General features: G+C 39.4%; 1 protein-coding gene across 1 annotated transcript in view; it reads right to left on the bottom strand.

The window, feature by feature from the left end:
• Positions 1-21,112, bottom strand: part of LOC109937296 (sushi, von Willebrand factor type A, EGF and pentraxin domain-containing protein 1-like) — an 86,409-nt gene that overhangs the window by 57,881 nt on the left and 7,416 nt on the right. Inside the window, exons 8-23 of the mRNA XM_048611959.1 lie at positions 18,053-18,149; positions 17,385-17,458; positions 15,918-16,014; positions 14,924-14,997; positions 12,981-13,077; positions 11,818-11,891; positions 10,297-10,393; positions 9,607-9,680; positions 6,887-6,983; positions 6,423-6,496; positions 4,516-4,612; positions 3,822-3,895; positions 3,035-3,131; positions 2,389-2,462; positions 1,800-1,896; positions 928-1,001 (exon numbers count right to left, since the gene is read on the bottom strand). Coding sequence (XP_048467916.1) covers positions 928-1,001; positions 1,800-1,896; positions 2,389-2,462; positions 3,035-3,131; positions 3,822-3,895; positions 4,516-4,612; positions 6,423-6,496; positions 6,887-6,983; positions 9,607-9,680; positions 10,297-10,393; positions 11,818-11,891; positions 12,981-13,077; positions 14,924-14,997; positions 15,918-16,014; positions 17,385-17,458; positions 18,053-18,149 — 1,368 coding nt within the window. The remainder of the gene's footprint in view (positions 1-927; positions 1,002-1,799; positions 1,897-2,388; positions 2,463-3,034; positions 3,132-3,821; positions 3,896-4,515; positions 4,613-6,422; positions 6,497-6,886; positions 6,984-9,606; positions 9,681-10,296; positions 10,394-11,817; positions 11,892-12,980; positions 13,078-14,923; positions 14,998-15,917; positions 16,015-17,384; positions 17,459-18,052; positions 18,150-21,112) is intronic.

Raw genomic sequence — 21,112 nt, 5'->3', positions numbered from 1 at the left:
AACAATATCAGAACACTAACACAACTAAATCTGCCAGGCACGAACATGGAATTCACAGAATCCCCAGAGTGTGGAAGCAGGCCATTCAGCCCAATAAGTCCACACTGACCCTCTGAACAGCATCCCACCAAGACTCATGCCTCTACCTTATCCCTGCATCGCGCATTGCTAACACACTGAACCTACACATCCCTGGACACTATGGACTATTTAGCATAGCCAATCCACCTAACCTGCACATCTTTGGACTGTGGGAGGAAACTAAAGCACCCGACAGAAACCCACAGAGACATGGGGAGAATGTGCAAACTCCACACAGACAGTAGACTGACGGCCGAATCGATCTTGGGTCCCTGGCACTGTGAGGCAGCAATGCTAACCACTGAGCCATTGTGCTGCCCACGTATTAGCATTGTTAAGTGAGAATGGAAGAGGAAGAGAAGGGATTTGGGGAATTATTAAAATATAGATTATTAACATCAACTTGACTTTTTCTTTTATCTTCTACTTCTTTCCCATGGATCTCCCACGACATAAGTATCACTTGATATCAATTCAAGCTCCAGCAATATTACGAACTCAAATGGATCTCATCCATCATCAAAACCCATCTCCTTGTTCCAATACTACTAATTGAATTCGGGTGGGTGAGTAAAATTCTCTGGACAGAGCATGATTGATTTAATGAAAGGCCATTTCTCATTTTACATACTGTGTTCCTTTAAAATGCAATGTTGATTAAAGCATTCAATACATGTTTCCTCCCAATACAAGAAATCAAAATTCCAAGCTGGACAATGTCAAAATATTGTCGGGAAGACAACTTGTGTCTCAACCAACACCGGAGGGCAATGAAGTGAAGTCAACTAATCGTTTGACATTGAACAGCAAATCAGTCACTTCACAAAACAGTGAAACATAACTTACGTTCACAGGATGGGACATCACCATCCCATCCCCCAGCTGTACATTGTTGATAAGCTCTACCCACCATCTTGTATCTAGAAAATAAGAAATAAACCATTTGTACTACTAACTTTCAGGTTCCTTCGACAGTGCTAGTACTCTGACCAGATTAGAAATCCAAATGATCAAAGGAAAATTAGTCCGTCAAAGTAGCAATAACTTCATAAAATATAAAACATAGGACTAGGTCTGCAGATTCATGAAATATTTAATAAAAAAGGATAAAAGAAATCGGTGCTCTGGCCAGATATAAATTATATTCATGTTTCTATCCCTCCTTAGACTTGATTTACACGACAAAGGTCAACACTTACGACGAATTAGAAGGCACAAATTTCCAGTGCTAATCTCAGATTAATAGGGATCATCAATATATTCAGGGTGTGGACATACTGGTGTTGGACTGGGGTGGACTAAGTCAGAAGTTACACGACACCAGGTTATGGTCCAACAGGTTTATTTGGAATCACAAGCTTTTGGAGCGGTGCTCCTTCATCAGGTGAAGTCCATTCTGAAAGCTTGTGATTTCAAATCAACCTGTTGGACTCTAACCTGGTCTCATGTGACTTCTGACTTAATATATTCAGCATTTACATCTTTGCATTAATACAGCAATGCAGCAACAACATTGAAACATCAGAAGTATCTAGACTTCTTTTGAGGTTAATCTGTTCAATACTATACTAGAGTAGTCAATCAGAGCTCTCATCCAGAGCCATCGTCAGAAATATCATGCATGAGAAATGGCTGTCTGAAGTTGTCTTAATCACAGCATTGAAAAAACACTGTCCATCATCAAAATCTGTTCAGTAATTTATTTACTGAATACTCACCCAAAGTCACAATAAAAAATAACTTTATTTGCATCTGTCTCATTTAGAGACTCATAATGCCCATTCAGAATATGTCCAGGGTGACCACAGGTTATTGCTGCAGAAATTACAATGAGGAGATAGAAATGTTACAAAAGACAAAAAACTCCAAGAATTTCTTTCATGTAATACACAACATGAAGATAAATACAATTAAATTGCCCACATAATCAAGAATTCAATTTTCATTATTCTAGCAACACAAAGGCAAGACTTTCTCTTAATCTGCTAAACCTCACAATATAGAAGGTACTGTCTGTCTACAAAACAACTATACATCGACATGCATCAGTCATCATCAGCAATCCTAAATCAAAATGTTAACAAACCATCCACGCACGACATAGGTTGGCAATGTTCCATTGTCAGCCCATCACCAGGTGTAATAGGGGCTGATGCCATTGATATTCAATGACCCAGTCTAGGGATCTCTGCTGGATCCAAAACTTGCCTGTACACCAACAGGATACAATAATTCATTGAAAGTGGCTCAATCATGTTTACAGACACGCAGGTCAGTTACTTCAAAAAACAGAGAAATATCACGTACGTTCACATGATGGAACCTCGCCATCCCAACCCTCAGCTGTACATTGTCGATATTCTCTGCCAATGATTTTGTACCTACGTAGAAACAGACATGAAGGTTCACTGAAAAAGTGTGCCAGTGCGCTGACAAGGTAAAAAAAAAATCCAAGTTTCACAGAGGAAAAATTTATTAAACAAACTAATTATGAAAATAATATAAAAGCAATTGCAGAATATTCAAAATGAATGAAATGCTGTTACAGTGTACCTTAAACTAAAATTGCTCATTGGACACAATATCAAGTACAGGGCACAGGAGAAACATTAGGGAATAAAGCTCACTTTTGCATTGACATCTGATATAATTTAAAACTTTTGAAGATCCAGCAGACATAAACACCACTTTTGACCTCAGATTATGGATTCTGTCAAATGAACTGTTCCGTCCTTGCACAACTACTGTCCTGTGCCTATGTCAGTATAATGATCTGTTTTTCTCAATCGCTGGTTGAATAGTACTATAAATGAAAGCTTCCCTCACTGTTAACATGAAAAGATTTCATCAGAAAAATGATGAAGGTGTGATCATTTGAAATATAAGATCACAACATTAAAGTAATGGAGTCCATAATTGAAATTATTCTATCATTTATATTTTGAATACTCACCCAATGTCACAATAAAAGGTAACATTACTTCCAACTGTCCAATTTGGTGCTTTATAATATCCATTCGGAATTGAACCAGGGTTGCCACAGTTTATTGCTATAAAGGAAATAAAATGTGAAAAGGTAGATATCTTACAAGAACCCAAAGCCCCTAACAATGTTTCATTGTCATTAATAGATATTTTTCATGAAGATGTAATAGTACACAATTGCAGAGAATGATGATTCTGTAAATTTGGAATTCATTTTCCAAAATTATGGCATTTGAAATGCAAGATTTTCTCTAAATCCCCTATTCTTCACTGAAACCGGTCTCGGTACTGAACATCATGAATTGTGACAAGAAATCCAAAAACAACATGGTCAGATTTACTCCTAGGAAAGAGGTCCTCAACAACATTGGATGAACCAAAGGGAACCCCACGTCACATCCATATGCAGAAAGCCCAGTTTGATTTAAGGCCAGTGGTTGTCAATGTAGGCCTTTCATGCTGTCAAAGCCAGAGGTGGCTCTCCATTGCTAGCTACACTACTGGCACCTCATGTCAGTATGAATGGTGACTGCTGATATTAATGTTTCAAGTCCTGCTGCTGCTTGGCAAACACAGGAGATAGGATCAGGGCAAGGGTCACTGAAAATGGAACAAGTGCAAGACAGAGGATGGCAGAATGCTGGAGAGAAGAAACTTGGATGTCAACCAACATTACAGGATAATTCATTGACAGCAGCTCAATCAATTGGTACAGACAAGAATGCCACTTTACAAAACAGGGAAATCTAACTTACGTTCACAGGATGGAACATCCCCAAGCCATCCCTCAGCTGTACATTGTCGATAATCTCTGCCCACCATCTTGTATCTAGGGAAAAAGAGAAGAGAATTAATCACTTTGTATCATGTCCTGAATGGTAATTTGGAAAATTGTAAATTTGCAGACCAGATAAGAAATTAATGGTCCAGAGAATAACCTTATATTCACCTATCAACAAATGTTAGATAGCAAATGGCAATGTGAGAATAGCTTAGCAGAAAAATGAACCTGTAATCAAATGGTATTACACCATAGCTAAAAACAATGCTGATCAGACTTCATTTAAAATACAAATTACAGGAGGAACATGATGTGCCAGCTCACCATGGCACTAATTACAATACAAGGTAAGCATTTTGAGGGATACAACAGATAAAGTCATCCAGTATTGATCTGAGTATATGGGTCTAGGCATCACCAACATATTTAACGTTGTGTCTATAGATATTTCAAACCCATGCAGTAACATCCCTGAACTTGATGTGCATAAAGACTTTTTAAAACAAATACCCTGCTCAGCATTGAATTGAAAGCCTGACTCATATGTGGAAAACATTTATCAGAAATGCAAATGAAAAATAGTATTATCACAAATAATTGTGTGATTATACATTATGATAGCAACATTTCAGCAAAATTATTCAACAATTCACAGAGCAAATACTCACCCAACATCACAATAAAAGGTCACTTTATTTCCAAGTGTGTCATTTGATGCTGTGTAATATCCATTCAGAATTTCACCAGGGTTACCACAGTTTATTGCTACACAGAAATTGAAAAGGGAAAAGGTAGACATTTCACAAAACTCCAACATCTTCAACAGTTCTGTCATTGCAATTACATATCGCACGTGAAAGATATTATGCAATGACACAATTACTTAATGTCGCAAATTACTTGAACTTTAGAATCCAATTTCCATAATTTTTCAAAATGGTTACCATAATGCAGTATTAAACTCTATGGGAGTTAGAACTTGCCCAATATCAAGGTGATAATCACACAATTGAATTTGGTTGGCTCGCCGAGCTGGTTTGTTGTTCCGCAGACGTCTCATTACCATGCTGGGTAACATCATCAATGCAGCCTCCGATGAAGCATCGGTGTGTTTTCCCGCCTGGTTTTTGAACTCTGGAGACCGTTGAGCTGGATTGCCTCACTTCCGGTTTTCCTTCGTAGTAGAGTGTATATGGGGTCGAGTTCTGTGTGTTTATTAATGGCTTTCTTCGTGGAGTGCCAGGCTTCTAGGAATGCTATTCCTAGGACTCCAGAGTTTAAAAACCAGGCGGGAATACACACCGATGCTTCATCGGAGGCTCCACTGATGATGTTACCCAGCATGGTAACGAAACGTCTGTGGAACAACAAACCAGCTCGGCGAGCCAACCAACCTCAACACCCACAACCCGAGCTACAAATCTACTCCAAAACCTTAGAAATCACACAATTGCTGGGCAGGACATGTCATTCTTATACCAGACTCCTGGAGCAACTGGTTTCCTTGAAAATCATTCATGGCAGGAGTCTCTCAGGTGGACAACAAACATGTTTTAAGATTGTCCTCAAAAAATCTCAGAAGAGATCAACATTACCTCAGCTCTTGGGTGTCCCTATATTGTGACTCAACAAATGGAGAAGATTCATTTGGATAAACACTAAACGTAGAAAGTCTCCATCAGAAACACACAGATGCAATGTTGAGGCCTCTGTGAAAGTACACAACTCCCCAATAACTCAGCTACCCAATCATCCAAACACCGCCTGCTCCAAATGTGGCAGAATTTGCAAATCACACATTGAACTTAATAACTATCTTAGAACCTACCAAACTAGAATGGAAGCAAGTCACATTTGATCCTCAGTGATTAACTAAGATGGAAATGAGAGAACACCAAAGTGAGGGAATGACTTTAGGTAGCTTTGCAATCTCAAAAACCACTTACTCTTACTTCTATAGCTTTCTTTACTCCATCTCAGCACTAATACCACAAAAGTCCACATCTCTGTTTTTGCCAACTCCTCTACAATTATTACTTTCACTCAGGCTTAATCAAAAACATGTGCTGAACAAACACAACTTAATCTATAAGATGCAGATACTAGTGGAAATGGAAAAGGAGGATAATGGAGTATGATTCTAATTTCATTATACACCATTAACATCGTGTGCACTTTACATGTCGTTTTTCACTTCCTGAATTTCCATTTATGTGCTTGTCAGTTACTCTAAAGTCCTCCCAAACAACAAAGCCTACATCAAAATCCTGCTCTATGCTTCAACATTATTATTTGCAATGAGGGCAGACGATTAAATTTTCTAACAATAGAAGACTGATTTGATGAATGGCCGTTTCTGAAATCACACAAGTTTTTTTTTCTAACATGCACTGTTTAATGAAATCATTCATCAGCTGTGTCTTCCTATTCCACCATGACAGAACTCAACAATGGACAAATATAAGGAAGAAAACATGGAACTGAATCAAAGCCCCAACAATGTACTGAGTGTGGCTCGGTCATCTGACAGAGAAGATCAGTTTGTCACTTTACTAAAGAATGGAACAGAACTTACGTTCACAGGATGGAACTTCACCATCCCAACCCTCAGTTGTACATTTCCGATGACTGTTGCCCAGCATTGTGTATCTAGAAGAACAAAATCACCCATTATCAAACATCATTTGGAAAATTTGCAAAGTATTACAGTGTGCTGACCAGGCATGAATTTCAAGGTCCCAAGAAAAAAAGTCTATTAAAATATATCAAGAAGCTTTCTAAAAAAAAAACAAGTAGTCAAAAGGCAAACATTTTACCAAATTAAACTCTAGTGTCAAATGTTTGCCAAGTCACATCACATTTTAAATTTCTTTCCAAAACTATGTCAGTCACACGAAGAAAGAATCAGGCTTACTGTCTGATAATGAAGAGATGTGATCATAAATGTGATGAACAACAGATGCCAGGCATCTAAATTATCTTCAACACAACATTGAAATAATATAGTCCATCAATAATATATACACACAGAATACTCACCCAACATCACAGTAAAAAGTAACTTTGCTTCCAACTATCTTATTTGATGCATTATAATATCCATTCAATATCTCGCCAGGGTTACCACAGGTTATTGCTGCACAATGAGAAATGAGAACAGATAGAAATGTAACAAACCTTCAAAATCTCCTATAGCTTCTTTCATTTCAATTCACAGATACCAAGCATGAAGATGAATAACTACAAAACAAGTTTTGTTGTAGCTATTCATCTTCATGCTTATTATCTGTGCATTAGTTACTCTAATTTAGTACATCACTCTTCAAAATTAGAACACAATTGCAGGACTTCTGCTGAGTCCAGAATGCCTCAGAACAACAGGTCCCTTTGCTTCAATAGCTCTAGCAGTGATCAGCATCAATCTTCACTTACTTACTAAATGGTGTCAGACAAGAAACATGGAGAAGCAGAATTTTACATGTGTCTATGTCCATTAGTCACTGAAAACTAGTGCAACATTACCAAATATATTCAAAACTGTTAATTCAATAGTCTCCATTATATCAAGGATATGGGATCACAAAACTGAGGAAATATCTTCAAAGATTCTTGCCCATCTCGAAGATCACTTACTTCCGCTTGCATAGCATTACCTGTTTTTCCTCAGCACGAGAACCACCAAACCGTACACCATTTTTGTTTTTGTTGTCACCATAAAATGTATTATTTTATCTCAAATATCAATTAATGCAACTTTCCCATTGGTAGTAATAAGACAACTAATTCAGTTGGGTAAGGTCACAGTAGGATATTTAAACTAGAATGGATGACAAAGAAAATAGACTAGGAAAATTGAATACAATTTGTCTTTGGCTTCCACTTGCTTCCCCTGAATTCCCCAAGGTCCAAACAAGTATTTGTATCATCAATAGCCACAGGTGAGGTGACATAAGACTGGTGGTTGGCTAACATGGTGCCACTATTTAAGAAAGGTGGTAAGGAAAAGCCAGGGGACTATAGACTGGTAAGCCTGACATCTGTGGTGGGCAAGTTGTTGGAGGGAATCCTGAGGGACAGGGTTTACATGTATTTGGGAAGGCAAGACTGATTAGGGATAGTCAACATGGCGTTTTGCATGAGAAATTGTGCCTCATTAGCTTGATTGAGTTTTTTGAAGAAGTAATGAAGGGGATTGATGAGGGCACAACGGTAGACGTGATCTATATGAACTTCAGTAGGTGTTCCACAAAGTTCCTCATGGTAGACTGGTTAGCAAGGTTAGATCACATGGGACACAGAGAGAATTAGCCAATTGGATACAGAACTGTCTTGCAGATAAGAGCATAGAGGGTGGTGCTAGAGGTTTGCTTTTCAGACTGACCAGCTGTGTGCCACAAGGATCGGTGCTGAGTCCACTGCTTTTCATCCTCAAACCCTCCAACCCAATGATTTGGATGTGAACATAGGAGGTATATTTGGTAAGTTTGCAGATAATACCAAAATTGGAGGTGTAGCGGACAGCAAAGGAGGTTACCTCAGAGTCCAACAGGGCCTTGATCCGATGGGCCAATAGGCTGAGGAGTGGCAAATGCAGTTTAATTTGGATAAATGTGAGGGGCTGCATTTTGGAAAGGCAAATCAGGGCAGGACTTATACACTTAATGGTAAGGTCCTGGGGATTGTTGCTGAACGAAGAGATGTTGGAGCGCAGGTAGACAGGGTAGTGAAGAAGGCGTTTAGTATACTTGCCTTTATTGGTCAGTATACTGAGTATAGGAGTTGGCAGGTAGTGTTGCAGCTATACAGGACATTGTTTAGGCCACTTTTGGAATACTGTATTCAACTGTGGTCTCCTTGCTATAGGAAGGATGTTGTGAAACTTGAAAGTGTTCAGAAAAGATTTATAAGGATGTTGCCAGGATTGGAGGGTTTGAGCTTTAGGGAGAGGCTGAATAGGCTAGGGCTATTTTCCCTGGAGCATCTGAGGCTGAGGGGTGACCTTATAGCAGTTTATAAAATCACAACAGCCATGGATAGGGTGGATAACCAAGGTCTTTTCCCTGCGATGAGGGAGTCCAAAACTAGAGGGCATAGGTTTAACGTGAGAGGGGAAAGATTTAAAAGGAACTAAAGGGGCAGCTTTCTCACACAACGAGTGGTACGTGTATGGAATGAGCTGCCAGAAGAAGTGGTGAAAGCTGGTACAATTATATCAGTTAAAAGGCATCTAGATGGGTATAAGATTAGGAAGTGTTTAGAGGGATATGGGCCAAATGCTGGCAAATGGAATTAGATTTATCTAGGATATCTGGTCGGCATGGAAGGGTTGGACCAAAGCATCTATTTCCATGCTGTACAGCTCTATGACTCTATTACAACTGCCTGTCAGCTTGAGATCCACTAACATTAGCAGCTTCTAATTTCTCATTGCACATCAAAACTCAATTCCTTGATCCAACACCATCATTTGCGCAGGGGAAAAAGAATAAAGTCTTCAGAAGGAGAAGGATTAATTTGCTGAATGGTAATTTTTCATTTCACACACGATGTACATTAATATGCAATGTGAATTAAAGCATTGAATAGATGTTTTCTCCCATGCCAGGAAATTAGAATTCCAAACTACAGGGTGCCAAACTACCTAAGGGAAGAAAGCTTGGATTCCGCAAATACTATGCAACAATTCATTGGAAGCAGGTCAATCACATTGCACTGATCAGCAAATCAGTCTCTTTATAAAACATGGAAACAAAACTTACGTTCACAGGATGGGACATCACCATCCCAACCCTCAGCTGTACACTGCCGATAAGCTCTACCCACTATCTTGTACCTAAAAAAAGAGAAACAAGCCACCTGTGTCAATAAAGTGGAGGTCACTTTGGCAACATTTGTTCACTGACTCGAGTAAAAAGGTCCAAAGACAATTAGATCTATCTAAATCATAATAAACTTCAAAACATCTTAAAAAAATGCGACTAGGTCTGCAGATTAAGGAAATAATCAAAACAGTTGTGTCTTTGCTAAATAAATAGGACTGCTCAGACTCCACATAAACTGTTGTGCACAGGAGAAATAGTGATGCCTGTAGCTCATTTTACAGCTGTTTTACAACTTAATTTAAACAGTTGAAAAACCAACATACTCTGATGTCTGGTGTTGATCTCAGATTATGGATCTAGGGATCATTAATACATTCAGCATTTCTAAACTGTGCATTAGTATTGCAATGTAAGCTCTAACATCACTGACTTTGGTCAGCACAGCAATTATTTTAAAAATTCTCAGTTCAACACTAAACTGAAAGATATCAATCACACTTCACATGCTCAGTCATTGTCAGAAATGTCATGCACAAGAGATGGCAGTCTGAATTTGTCATAATAATGGCATTAAAATAACGGACTTTCAATGAAACATTTTCACTAATTTATTGACTGAATACTCACCCAAAGGCACAATAAAAAATCACTTTATTTCCAACTGTCTCATTTGATATCTTATAATCTCCATTCAGAATCTCCCCAGGGTTACCACAGCTTATTGCTGCACAGAAAATACAATGAGAAAAGCTAGAAACAAAACTCCAAACTCTACAACAGCATTTTTCACTGAAATATTTAACACATACATGAATAGCACAATGAAACTCACAAAATTATCAGGTTATCTCAAATTTGGAATTTAGATTTCAGAGGTACGGCAATACAAAATTGAAACATTTTCTTGAAATGTAAAACCTCAGAATAACAAGTTGTTGTCTCTGTTTGCAACAGCACTATGAATGGACCTGCACCAATTTTCAAAAGCAATTCAACATCATACATTTTTGGAACACTGCTTCTTGAGCCAGTGATAAGCAGCAAACCATTGCTAGAAATGATACCAATGATACCATGACTGGTGGCTGCTGCCATTCACGCTCCACAACACAGCAAAAGGACCTCCACTGAATCCTAGGACCTCAGTGATCTGAATGTGGTTTAGGATGGGGATAAGTCAGTCACCAGAGAACTGTGTGCAGTGAGTCACAAGAAAAGGCTTTAAAATGGCTTTCAGTGAGCTCCCTTCCTTACGCTGGATCCCATGATTGAGTACTACATGACTGAGTATGAGGAAACACCAGGACAAGATTGAAATATACTGCCTTGAAGAGTCAAGGGAGTACCACATGCATCCCATTCAATCCCAGTGGCACAACTAACATCCGGTGGGCTCAAGGATAATTGCTCTCAACTGGTTCAACTCACAACCTTATAGCATCTGCATTGGCCCCCACCACCCAACAGCAGATGCCACTCCGCAGGCTAGACCAATGAAATCTTCCAATCCCACCATTGAGAATCCGTGGGACTGGCTAACAGCATTGATCACCACCTAGCTGAGAGCAGTCCCCACCTTTCTTTAGACACAGCCAATATCAATCCACTGACTCATCTGATGGCAAATCCCAGATGTGTTCACAGCAATCCTCAAGTGGCTGACACAAGACAAGGGATTGACAATTCAGACCCCTACCCTCTGTATAACTTAAGCATGGATAATTAGCATGCATTGCATTGCATCCTGTGCCTTCAAGTTCCATGGGCCCAAATTATTAATTTCAAAATTCACTTAAAATGTGCATCTCTTAAACTTTCTATCACCCACTGAAACTCAGTTCTTTGCTCCAAACTAACATGGTGCTCAGGTAGAAAAATATATTCTTCTGGAAGTAGTAGGAATGATTTGGTAACTGGTCATTTCTCAGTGCACCTACAATGTTCTTTCCATATGCAATGTGAATCAAAAACCAATGAATTTTTTTTTTCTGATTGAAAGAAAGAATTTAAAGCTAGAAGATGTCAAACTAGTATAGTGCAATGAAGAAAATTTGGACATGAGCCATTATGACTCACTGTAAGTGACTCAATCGTTTATTTTCGGACATGTAACCCAGTCACTTTACAAAAGAGACAAATATAACTTACGTTCACAGGATGGAACCTCCCCATCCCAACCATCAGATGTACACTGTCGATAATCTCTGCCAATAATTTTGTATCTAGAAAAGAATGGTAAGACACTCGTTACCAGGCATGAAGATTAACTGAAACAATGTGTCACTGGACAGTATACGTTAGGAGTTCAATGGTTCAAAAAGGAAATATCTGCTCAACTATCAACAAAGAAAAATAAATCAAACCATTGTACTAAGTTAACAGAACAATGAAACAGTAATCAAATGTAGAGACAGTAAGAACTGGCTGAAGAAGGGTCCCAACCCGAAACATCAGCTTTCCTGCTCCTCTGATGCTGCCTGGCCTGCTGTGTTCCTCCAGCTCCACACTGAGGAATCAAATATAGTTGTGTTTCTGTTTTAGAAACACCTCATATGTACAGTGCACATACAAAACATTGGCACAGCATGGACTTGAAGTGAGGACCACCGTGGACTTGTGGGTCTCCCGGTCCCAAGGTGAAGCCCAGCACAGACTCCTGGCCTTGAGGTGAAGCCCCGTGTGGTGAAGTTCAGAGTGGACCCGTCCACTCCATCTATCTTTTTCTTTTCTTTCTCTTCTTCTCTGCTCCAGTAGGACTGTAATGCTGAACTTTTAACTCTATTTCTTTATTTTTCTAAGTTATACATAAGATTTTGTACCTAGGCACCTTTGTATCTAAGATGATGCCAGAAATGGCAACTTTGTACACTTTTCACTGTACTCAAGTATTGTACTCGAGTATCCCTGTACTTGAGTACAAGTGACAATACAACCTAATTCTAATTCCAGCTAAATGCTTATTTACTGTCATGCTGACTTCTAATGTAAGTTAAACATTTTGTAGACAAGCCCTAAGGGACATCTGGTTTGTATTTGAGCCTATGGATCTTCCTACCGCTAACACATTTAACACTTCTATTTTTGCACTAAAATTCGTATTCCAGAATTAGCATTCCCCATCTTGATCGTTACCAATGGTTTTGATAAACTTCAAGGCTGAACGTTAGGGTGGAAGCCTCACTCAATTAATATGAAGAGCTTCCATTATAAATTGAATGAAGGTGTGATCATCTAACACTGTCTTAAACACTACCTTACAATATATAGTGCCACACTAAAATTATTCAGTGAATTATATACTGAAGACTCACCCAATGTCACAATAAAAGGTAACATTACTTCCGACTGTCCATTTTGATGATTTATAATATCCATTTGGAATTGAACCAGGGTTTCCACAGTTTATTTCTATATAGTAAATAAATTGAGAACATGCAAAAACCATGAGGAAAATCCAAATTCCGCATCAGTTTTTTTTCACAGACTGTCAACATGAAAGTGAAATAATAAATTACACAATTGCCCAGATTATCAAGTTATCTTAAATTTGGAATTTATTCTCCAGTTTTATGGTATTACAAGTACAGGACTTTTGCTAAATCTACAATCCCTCATACCATCTTGGTACAGTATTGACTAACAACAATCCTCAACAACAATTCAAAAAGATAATGGAGTGATTTCATTCTGTCAACTGAAAACTCAGAACCAGTTGGTGAACCGACGTAAATCGCTCATCACTTCTATGGAGAAGGCCCACTTTGATATAAGTGCCCTTGGCCAACTTGGGTCTTCCATGTAACCAAAGTCTCAGGTTTGGAAATGCCCTCCACACAAGCTGCTAGAGAGAGGTTGGCAGTTCTCAAATTTTAGTAACTCTACCAGAACCAGTCGCTGCTACTATGAATGTTCCATTGCCCAGCCTGAGGATCTGTGCTGGATCAAACAGCTGGATGTTTGTCTGGTCCAGTGAGGGGTATTAGGCCAGAAGTCATGTTTGTCAAGAGCAGGGTATGGAGGCAGTCTCAGGTTGACAGGAAAAGGGACTTTTGAATTGAGAACAGGGTCAAGCCGGTTGTATCCAGGAGAGGTCAGACTTGGCAATGGAAGCAGTGCGGACAGTGTCGGGTCCAGAGTGCCATGTCTGACAAGTATAGGCTGAGGTGGGGAGTGGAAGTTGGGTCCGGTAAGGGAGTGGTTGTCAGGAGTCCTGAGGGTGTCAGGGTCAGGGTCAGGGACAGAATGGTGTAGCTTGGGACTTCAGTGGTGAGGTTTGGGGTTAGATGAATATTTATCCAGGAGTTAGATTCAGGTTTTAGTCCTTGCACTTTTAACCCTCTCAGAATTCTTTCACTTGAATGTATTTTTTCAGAGGGTTCGGGAGATTGCCTATTGAAAATTCAATTTGTGGGCAAATCCTACAGTCAGAGTCAGTCATCTCTGGGTTCTCCATGTTCCTGATTTGCAACTCCATTGTATTTTGCTCCAATGATTCTGGCCATCAGAATATCTAGGCCCTAGTTGACAAGTCTGTTGGAATTTTTTTTGATCAAGAAAAACTCTGAACTGTTATATTGCTTCTGAATCTTACATGTGGAATACAAACAAATAGCATTTGGAAATCCATGTGTTCTTCCTTGACTGGCAGTCCAGAATATATCCCAATAGTTACAACCTCAATGAAGGCTAATAAGTTTGTTACACAGCATTTTGCTTTTGTAACACCAAGTTGACTTGTTTTGATCACATTATACTTTTCTATTGGTCGCAATAAAGCAAATAATTCAGTGGGGTAAAGTCAAGTGGGAACTTCAAACAGGAACAGAAGAAAATGAAAACATAGGAGAATTGCCTCCCCTGAATTCCACAAGGTCCAAATGATTACTGCCTGTCAGCTTAAGCTTCACTAACATTAGCAGCTTCTAACTTCTCACTGCACACCAAAACTGAACTCTTTGCTTCAACATTTGAGCTAGGGCAAAAGAGTAAAGTTTTCAGAAAAAGCAGGATTGATTTGCTGAGTTTCTCATTTCACACACAATGCACTTTAATATGCAGTGCAGATTAAAGCGTTGAATAGATGTTGTCTCTCATTCCAAGAAATCAGAATTCCAATCTACAGGATAACGAACAACTTAAGGGGAGAAAGCTTGGATGCCAATAAACACTACATAATAATTCCTTTAAAGCAAGCCTGTCATTTTGCACTGATCAGCAAATCAATCGCTTTACAAAACATGGAAACATAACTTACGTTCACAGGATGGGACATCACCATCCCAACCCTCAGCTGTACATTGTCGATAAGCTCTACCCATCATCTTGTATCTAAAAAAGAGAAATACACCACTTATATCAATAAATTGGAGGTCACTTTGGCGATATTCTTTCACTGACTAGATTAAAAAGTCTGAAGACAAATAAATGTCTGGAAACAGCCACAAGTCGTAGAATCCATGCAGCATGGAAAGTAGGCTATTTGACCATCGAGTCCCCACTGAACCTCCAAAGAGCATCCCACCCAGAAAAAACACCCCTACCCCATCCCTGTAACTGCATTTCCCATGGCTAATCCATCCAGCCCATATGTCTTTGAACTGTGGGAGGAAACACAGAGCACTGGGAGGAAATCCATGCAGACACATGGAGAATGTGCAAACTCCATTCATACAGCCACCCAAGGCTGGAATCGAATCCATGTCCCTAGCGCCGTGAGGCAGAAGTGCTAACCACCAAGCCACCGTGACATCCCAAGAAACTTCAAACATCTTTGAAAAATGGGACTAGGTTCACAGATTAATGAAAGAATCAAATATAGTTCGGTTTTTGCTCACATTAAAAGGGCTCAGACTCGATTTAAACTACAGTCACTGGAGAAATATTGATGCATCTCGCTCACATTAGAACTGATTGACAATGTTATTCAACAGTTGAGAAACCAGCAGAGTCCAATGTCCATTATTGATTGCAGATGACGTGACTAGGGATCATTAAAACATTCAGCATTTCTAACTGTGCAGTAATATTCCAATGTTAGTGCTAACATCACTGACTTCGATCAGTATAGCAATTACTTTAAAGATTCTCAGTTCAACACTAAATTGAAAGATGCAATCACTGCTCACATTCTTAGCCACCATCAGAAATGTCATACACAAGAGATGGCAGTCTGAAATTGTCATAATCACAATATTTAAATAACAGACTTTCATTAAAATTTTCCCAGTAATTTTTGACTGAATACTCACCCAAAGTCACAATAAAAAAACACTTTATTTCCAACTGTCTCATTTGGAGTCGTATAACGTCCATTCAGAATCTCTCCAGGGCTACCACAGGTTATTGCTGCACAGAAAATACAATAAGAAAAGCTAGAAACAAAACTCCAAACTCAACAACTGCATTTTTCACCAAAATGTTTAATATAAACATGAAGAGCACAATGAAACTGATAACATTATCAGGTTATTCCAAATTTGGAATTCAGAATTCAGAGATATAGCAACACAAAATCAAGACTTTTTCTTGATCTGTAAAAACTCAGAATTACAAACTGTTATCTGTTTGCAACAGCACTATGAATATACCACAGCAATCTCCAGCAGTAATTCAACATCATACACAATATATATTCACCTTTGTGAGCCAGTGGTAAGCAGCATTCCATTGCTGGAAGTGACACTTTGACTGGTGACTGCTCTCATTCATACTCCAGGGCAGACCAAAAGGATCTTCATTGAATACTAGAACATCAGTGATGTGAATGGGGGTTGGGATGGGGATGTGTGGAGTCAGTCACCAGAAACTGTGTGCAGTGAGTCACAAGGAAGGGCATTAAAATGGAGTTCAGTGGCCCCACCTTTCCTTACACTGCGTCCCATGATCAGGCACTGAGTGACTGACAATGGGGGAACATCATGTCAAGGGTGCAAATTTTACGGTGCTGCCTTCAGGAGTCAAGGGGAAGACACACAGGTCCCATTCAACCCCTGAGGCACAACTAACTTCTGATGATTGCTCTCAAGTGCTTCAACCCACAGCCCTATAGTCTTCTGCTTTGACATCCACCACCTCTCAGCAGTAACTATTGTTGTGCCAGACCAATGAAATCCTCCAATCCCACTATTGAGAATCCCTAGGACTAGCTGATAGCAGTCCCCCCCTTCTGTAGGCACAACCAACAACAATCCACAGGCTCACTTGATAGCAAACCCCTGATGTCCCCATAGCAATTCTCAAATCTGGCTGACACCAGACAAGAGAGTGACAATTCAGACCCCTGCCCTCTGTATGATTTAAACGTGAATAATTAGCATGGATTGCATAATTTCCTCTACATTTAATTTCCATGGGCCAAAATTGCTGATACCAAACTGCAACTAAAATGAGCATCTCCTAAACTTTCCTTCACCACAGAAACTCAGCTCATTGTTCCAAACCATTATGATGCTCAGGTAGAAAAATACATTTTTCTAGAAGTAGGAACGATTTGATGATTGGTTCCTGCAATGTTCTTTTTCCATATGCAAGGTGAATCAAAAGGAAATGAATAATTTTTCTCGCCAATTGAAAGGAATAATTCCAAGCTAGAGAATGGCAAACTAGTATAATGAAGAAAATTTGGACATGAGCCATGATGACTCACTGTAAGTGACTCAATCATTTTTTCCGACATGCAACCCAGTCACGTTACAATATAGAGAAATATAACTTACGTTCACAGGATGGAAGCTCACCATCCCAACCATCAGCTGTACATTGTTGATAATCTCTGCCGATAATTTTGTATCTAAAAAAAGGAATGGTAAGCCACCTGTTATCAGACATGAAAATTATCTGAAAACATGTGTCACTGGACAGAACATGTAGGGGTTCTGAGGTTCATAAAGGAAACATCTATTCATCTATCCACAAAGCAAAATAAATCAAACATTGGACTAGGGTAGGAGAACAATGGAATAGGAATGAAATGTTCTTCCATTTCAGTTTTAAATGCACCCCATAAAAGTACAGTACACATTCAAAACATTGGCACATATATTTGGAGTCAGCATAATGTTGAATTCTAAGTTTAATATTTTGAAGAAACAGCACCAAGGGACATCTGGTTTGTATCACAGATCTTCCTACCGATAACATATTTAACAGTTCTGTGTTTGCATTAATACTTCTATTCCAACACTAACATTCCATACGTTGATCATTACCAATGGTTTTGTTTAACTGGATGGTTGAAAACTGGAATGGAAGCCTCACTCAGAATTAATATAAAGACTTCCATGAAAAATGAAATTAATGTGCAGTCATCCAACACCGCCATAAATCACGATAAAGTACAGTGCTTCATGAAAATTATTCTGTGAGTTATATACTGAAGACTCACCCAATGTCACAATAAAAGGTAACATTACTTCCAACTGTCCATTTTGATGCTTTATAATATCCATTCAGAATTGAACCAGGATTTCCACAGTTTATCGCTGTACAGAAAATAAAATGAGAAGAGGCAGAAATATCAAAAAAATCCAAATTCCCCATCAGCTTTTATAATTGCATTTAACATATATTAACATGAAGATGAAATATACTACGCCACAACTGCACAGTTTAACTTTGAATTTTAAATTAATTCTTCAATTTTATGGTATTAGAAGTAGAGGACCTTCTCTACATCTACAATCCCTCACACCAACTGGGCATTATAGTGACAAACAACAATTTTGAAGAGCAATGGGTTGTCAGGGAGTGGCACGGTGGCAGAGCAGTAAACACTGCTGTCTCACAGCACCTGGAACCTAGATTTGTTTCCAGCCTTGGATGACTGCCAGTGTGGAGTTTGCATATTCTCCATGTCACTGTGCAGGTTTCCTCCCACAGTCCAAAGATGAGCAGACTAGGTGGATTAACCATGGGTTGCATAGATAGGGTGGGGGTTGGGTCTGGATGGGATGGACTTTAGACGTTTAGTATAGACCTGATCGGCCAAATGGTCTGCTTGCACAGTTTAGGAATTCTATGAATACAGGAAATATAATGGACAGATATAATTCTATCAACAGACCCCCTCAACACTAGTTGGTGAACTGATATGAATCCCTCACCACATCCATAGAGAAGGCCCAATTTGATATGCTCTTTGGCCAACTTGGGTCTTCCATGTAACCAAAGTCTCAGGTGTGGAAAATGCCCTCCCCACAAGCTGCTAAACAAGCAAAGGGTGGCAACTGTCCATTGCCAACAATTCTACCAGGAACAGTGGCTGCTCCCATGAATGTTCCAATGCCCAGCCTGAGGATCTATGCTGGATCACAGAGCACAGGTGTCTGGACTAGGGAGGGGTCACTGGATAAGATTTGGGCATAATGCCCCCAACACACATCCACACTCTGGAGGGATCCAATAAATTCCAGTCAATAGATACAGGCAAAAAAATAACTACAGATGCTGGAATCCAAGGTCGACAAACAAGAGGCTGGAAGAACACTGCAAGCCAGGCAGCATCTGGAGGAAAGAAGAAGTCAACGTTTTGGGTGTTACCCTTCTTCAGGACTGGATGTGGTGGTATGGGGAAATGCAGATAAAGAGAGGGGAGGATAGTGGAATGGTGGTGATAGGTGGACACTGGTAGTAGGTATGACCTGGTTGGTCGACAGGAGGGATGGTAGCTCGAAGGGAGGGTAGGTAGGTGGAATGGCAGGGAGGAGGCGGGGCTGGAAAGGGAGCTGGGGGATGGGAAGGAGGGTTTATTTGAAATTAGATGACTCAACGTTAAGTCCTCCGGGCTGTTAGTATGCCCAGGCAGAAGATAAGGTGTTGTTCCTCAAATTTGCAATCAAGTCCCTTTACAAAGAAAAATCCTGAAAATTAAAAGACATTTGAGCTCTCCTCTATGCACCCTTACCATGGAAGTAGATGGTGTACTTCATGAAATTTAAAAGTCTGAAGTCTGTGTGTATGATAATTCATTATACTACTGCTGACATTTCATTGGTCAGTGTGAATCCCCACCTAAGCACCTTGACAGTGATCAATCCTCCCTCACCAACATGCCCCTGTCACAGTTGTTGGGTGCCATATAGCATGTTGGGTTCAGGCCTCTGGTGGATGTTTGTCTGGACTGGGGAGGGGCATCAGGCCAGCAGTCTTGTTTGTTGGGTGTGGAGTAGGGAGGTGGTCTCAGGTTCCCTCAATAACAGTCATCCACCATTCTTGTCACTTCATCAATATCTACTTCTTTCATACAAGCATCAACCAAAACAACAGTAATCGGTAAAATAACAGAACTAAACCTGCCATGCACATACATATTAGGATCATTCAGTGTGAATGGAAGAGGAAGAGAGGGGATTCAAGGAATGATTAAAGTATGAATCATTAACGTCAACTTGAATTTTTCTTTATCTTCCACTTCCTTTCCGTGGGTTTCCCATGGCATAGACATCACTTGGCATCAATTGAAGCTCCATTAACATTATGAACTCAAAAGTGAATAAAATTCTATGGACAGAGCATGATTGATTTAATGAATGGTCATTTCTCATTTCACACCTTTAAAATGCAATGTTGATTAAAGCATTGAATAGGTGTTTCCTCCCATTACAAGAAATCAGAATTCGAAGCTGGAAGATGTCAAAATATTGTCAGGAAGAAAACTTGTATGACATCAACACTGGGGGGCTATGCAATGAAGTGAGTCAATCCTTTGACATTGAACAGCAAATCAGACACTTAGAGTCATACAGTAAGACAGCATAGAAACAGATCTCTTCAGTCTAACCAGTCCATGACAACCATAATCGTAAACTAAACGAGTCCCACCTGCTTGTGCTTAGTCTATGTCACTCCAAATATTTCTTATTCATGTATTTATCCATATGTCTTTTAAATGTTGTAACTGTGCCTGAATTCACTACTTCATCTAGAAGTTTAATCCACAGGAAAAGCAAGAGTTTAAACACTAGCCCCTGGGGATCTCCACTATAAATCTTCCTCCAGCCTGAAGAACATTCATTATGTTTGGACCTACTTGTTAACACTACACTTTTGTTTCTTGTCACTCAGGCAATTGAGAATCCAAGTTGCTCCAAACCCTTTAAGTCCATGAGCTTTTCTTCGAGTCTGTTGTATGGCACCTTATGAACTGCCTATTAGAAATCCACCAACACCACATCAACAGAATTTAACTCATCAATCTCCTCCGGTAACTTTGCAAATTCACAATAAGTTATTACACAATTTCCCTTTAGGAAATCTAAGGTGGCTTTCTCTGATTCATCCATATTTATACTTCTATAGATTTAGTCCTGAATTAGTGTTTCTAAACATTTTCATCATAACCTAAATTAAACTGAAAACTGGAATCAGAGATAGTAGGAACTGCAGATGCTGGAGAATCCGAGACAACAAGGTGCAGGGCTGGATGAACACAGCAGGCCAAGCAGCA

The sequence above is a fragment of the Rhincodon typus genome, chromosome 25 (assembly GCF_021869965.1).
Source record: "Rhincodon typus isolate 14 chromosome 25, sRhiTyp1.1, whole genome shotgun sequence".
Classification (NCBI taxonomy): domain Eukaryota; kingdom Metazoa; phylum Chordata; class Chondrichthyes; order Orectolobiformes; family Rhincodontidae; genus Rhincodon; species Rhincodon typus.
This window is presented reverse-complemented; position numbering and strand designations above follow the sequence as displayed.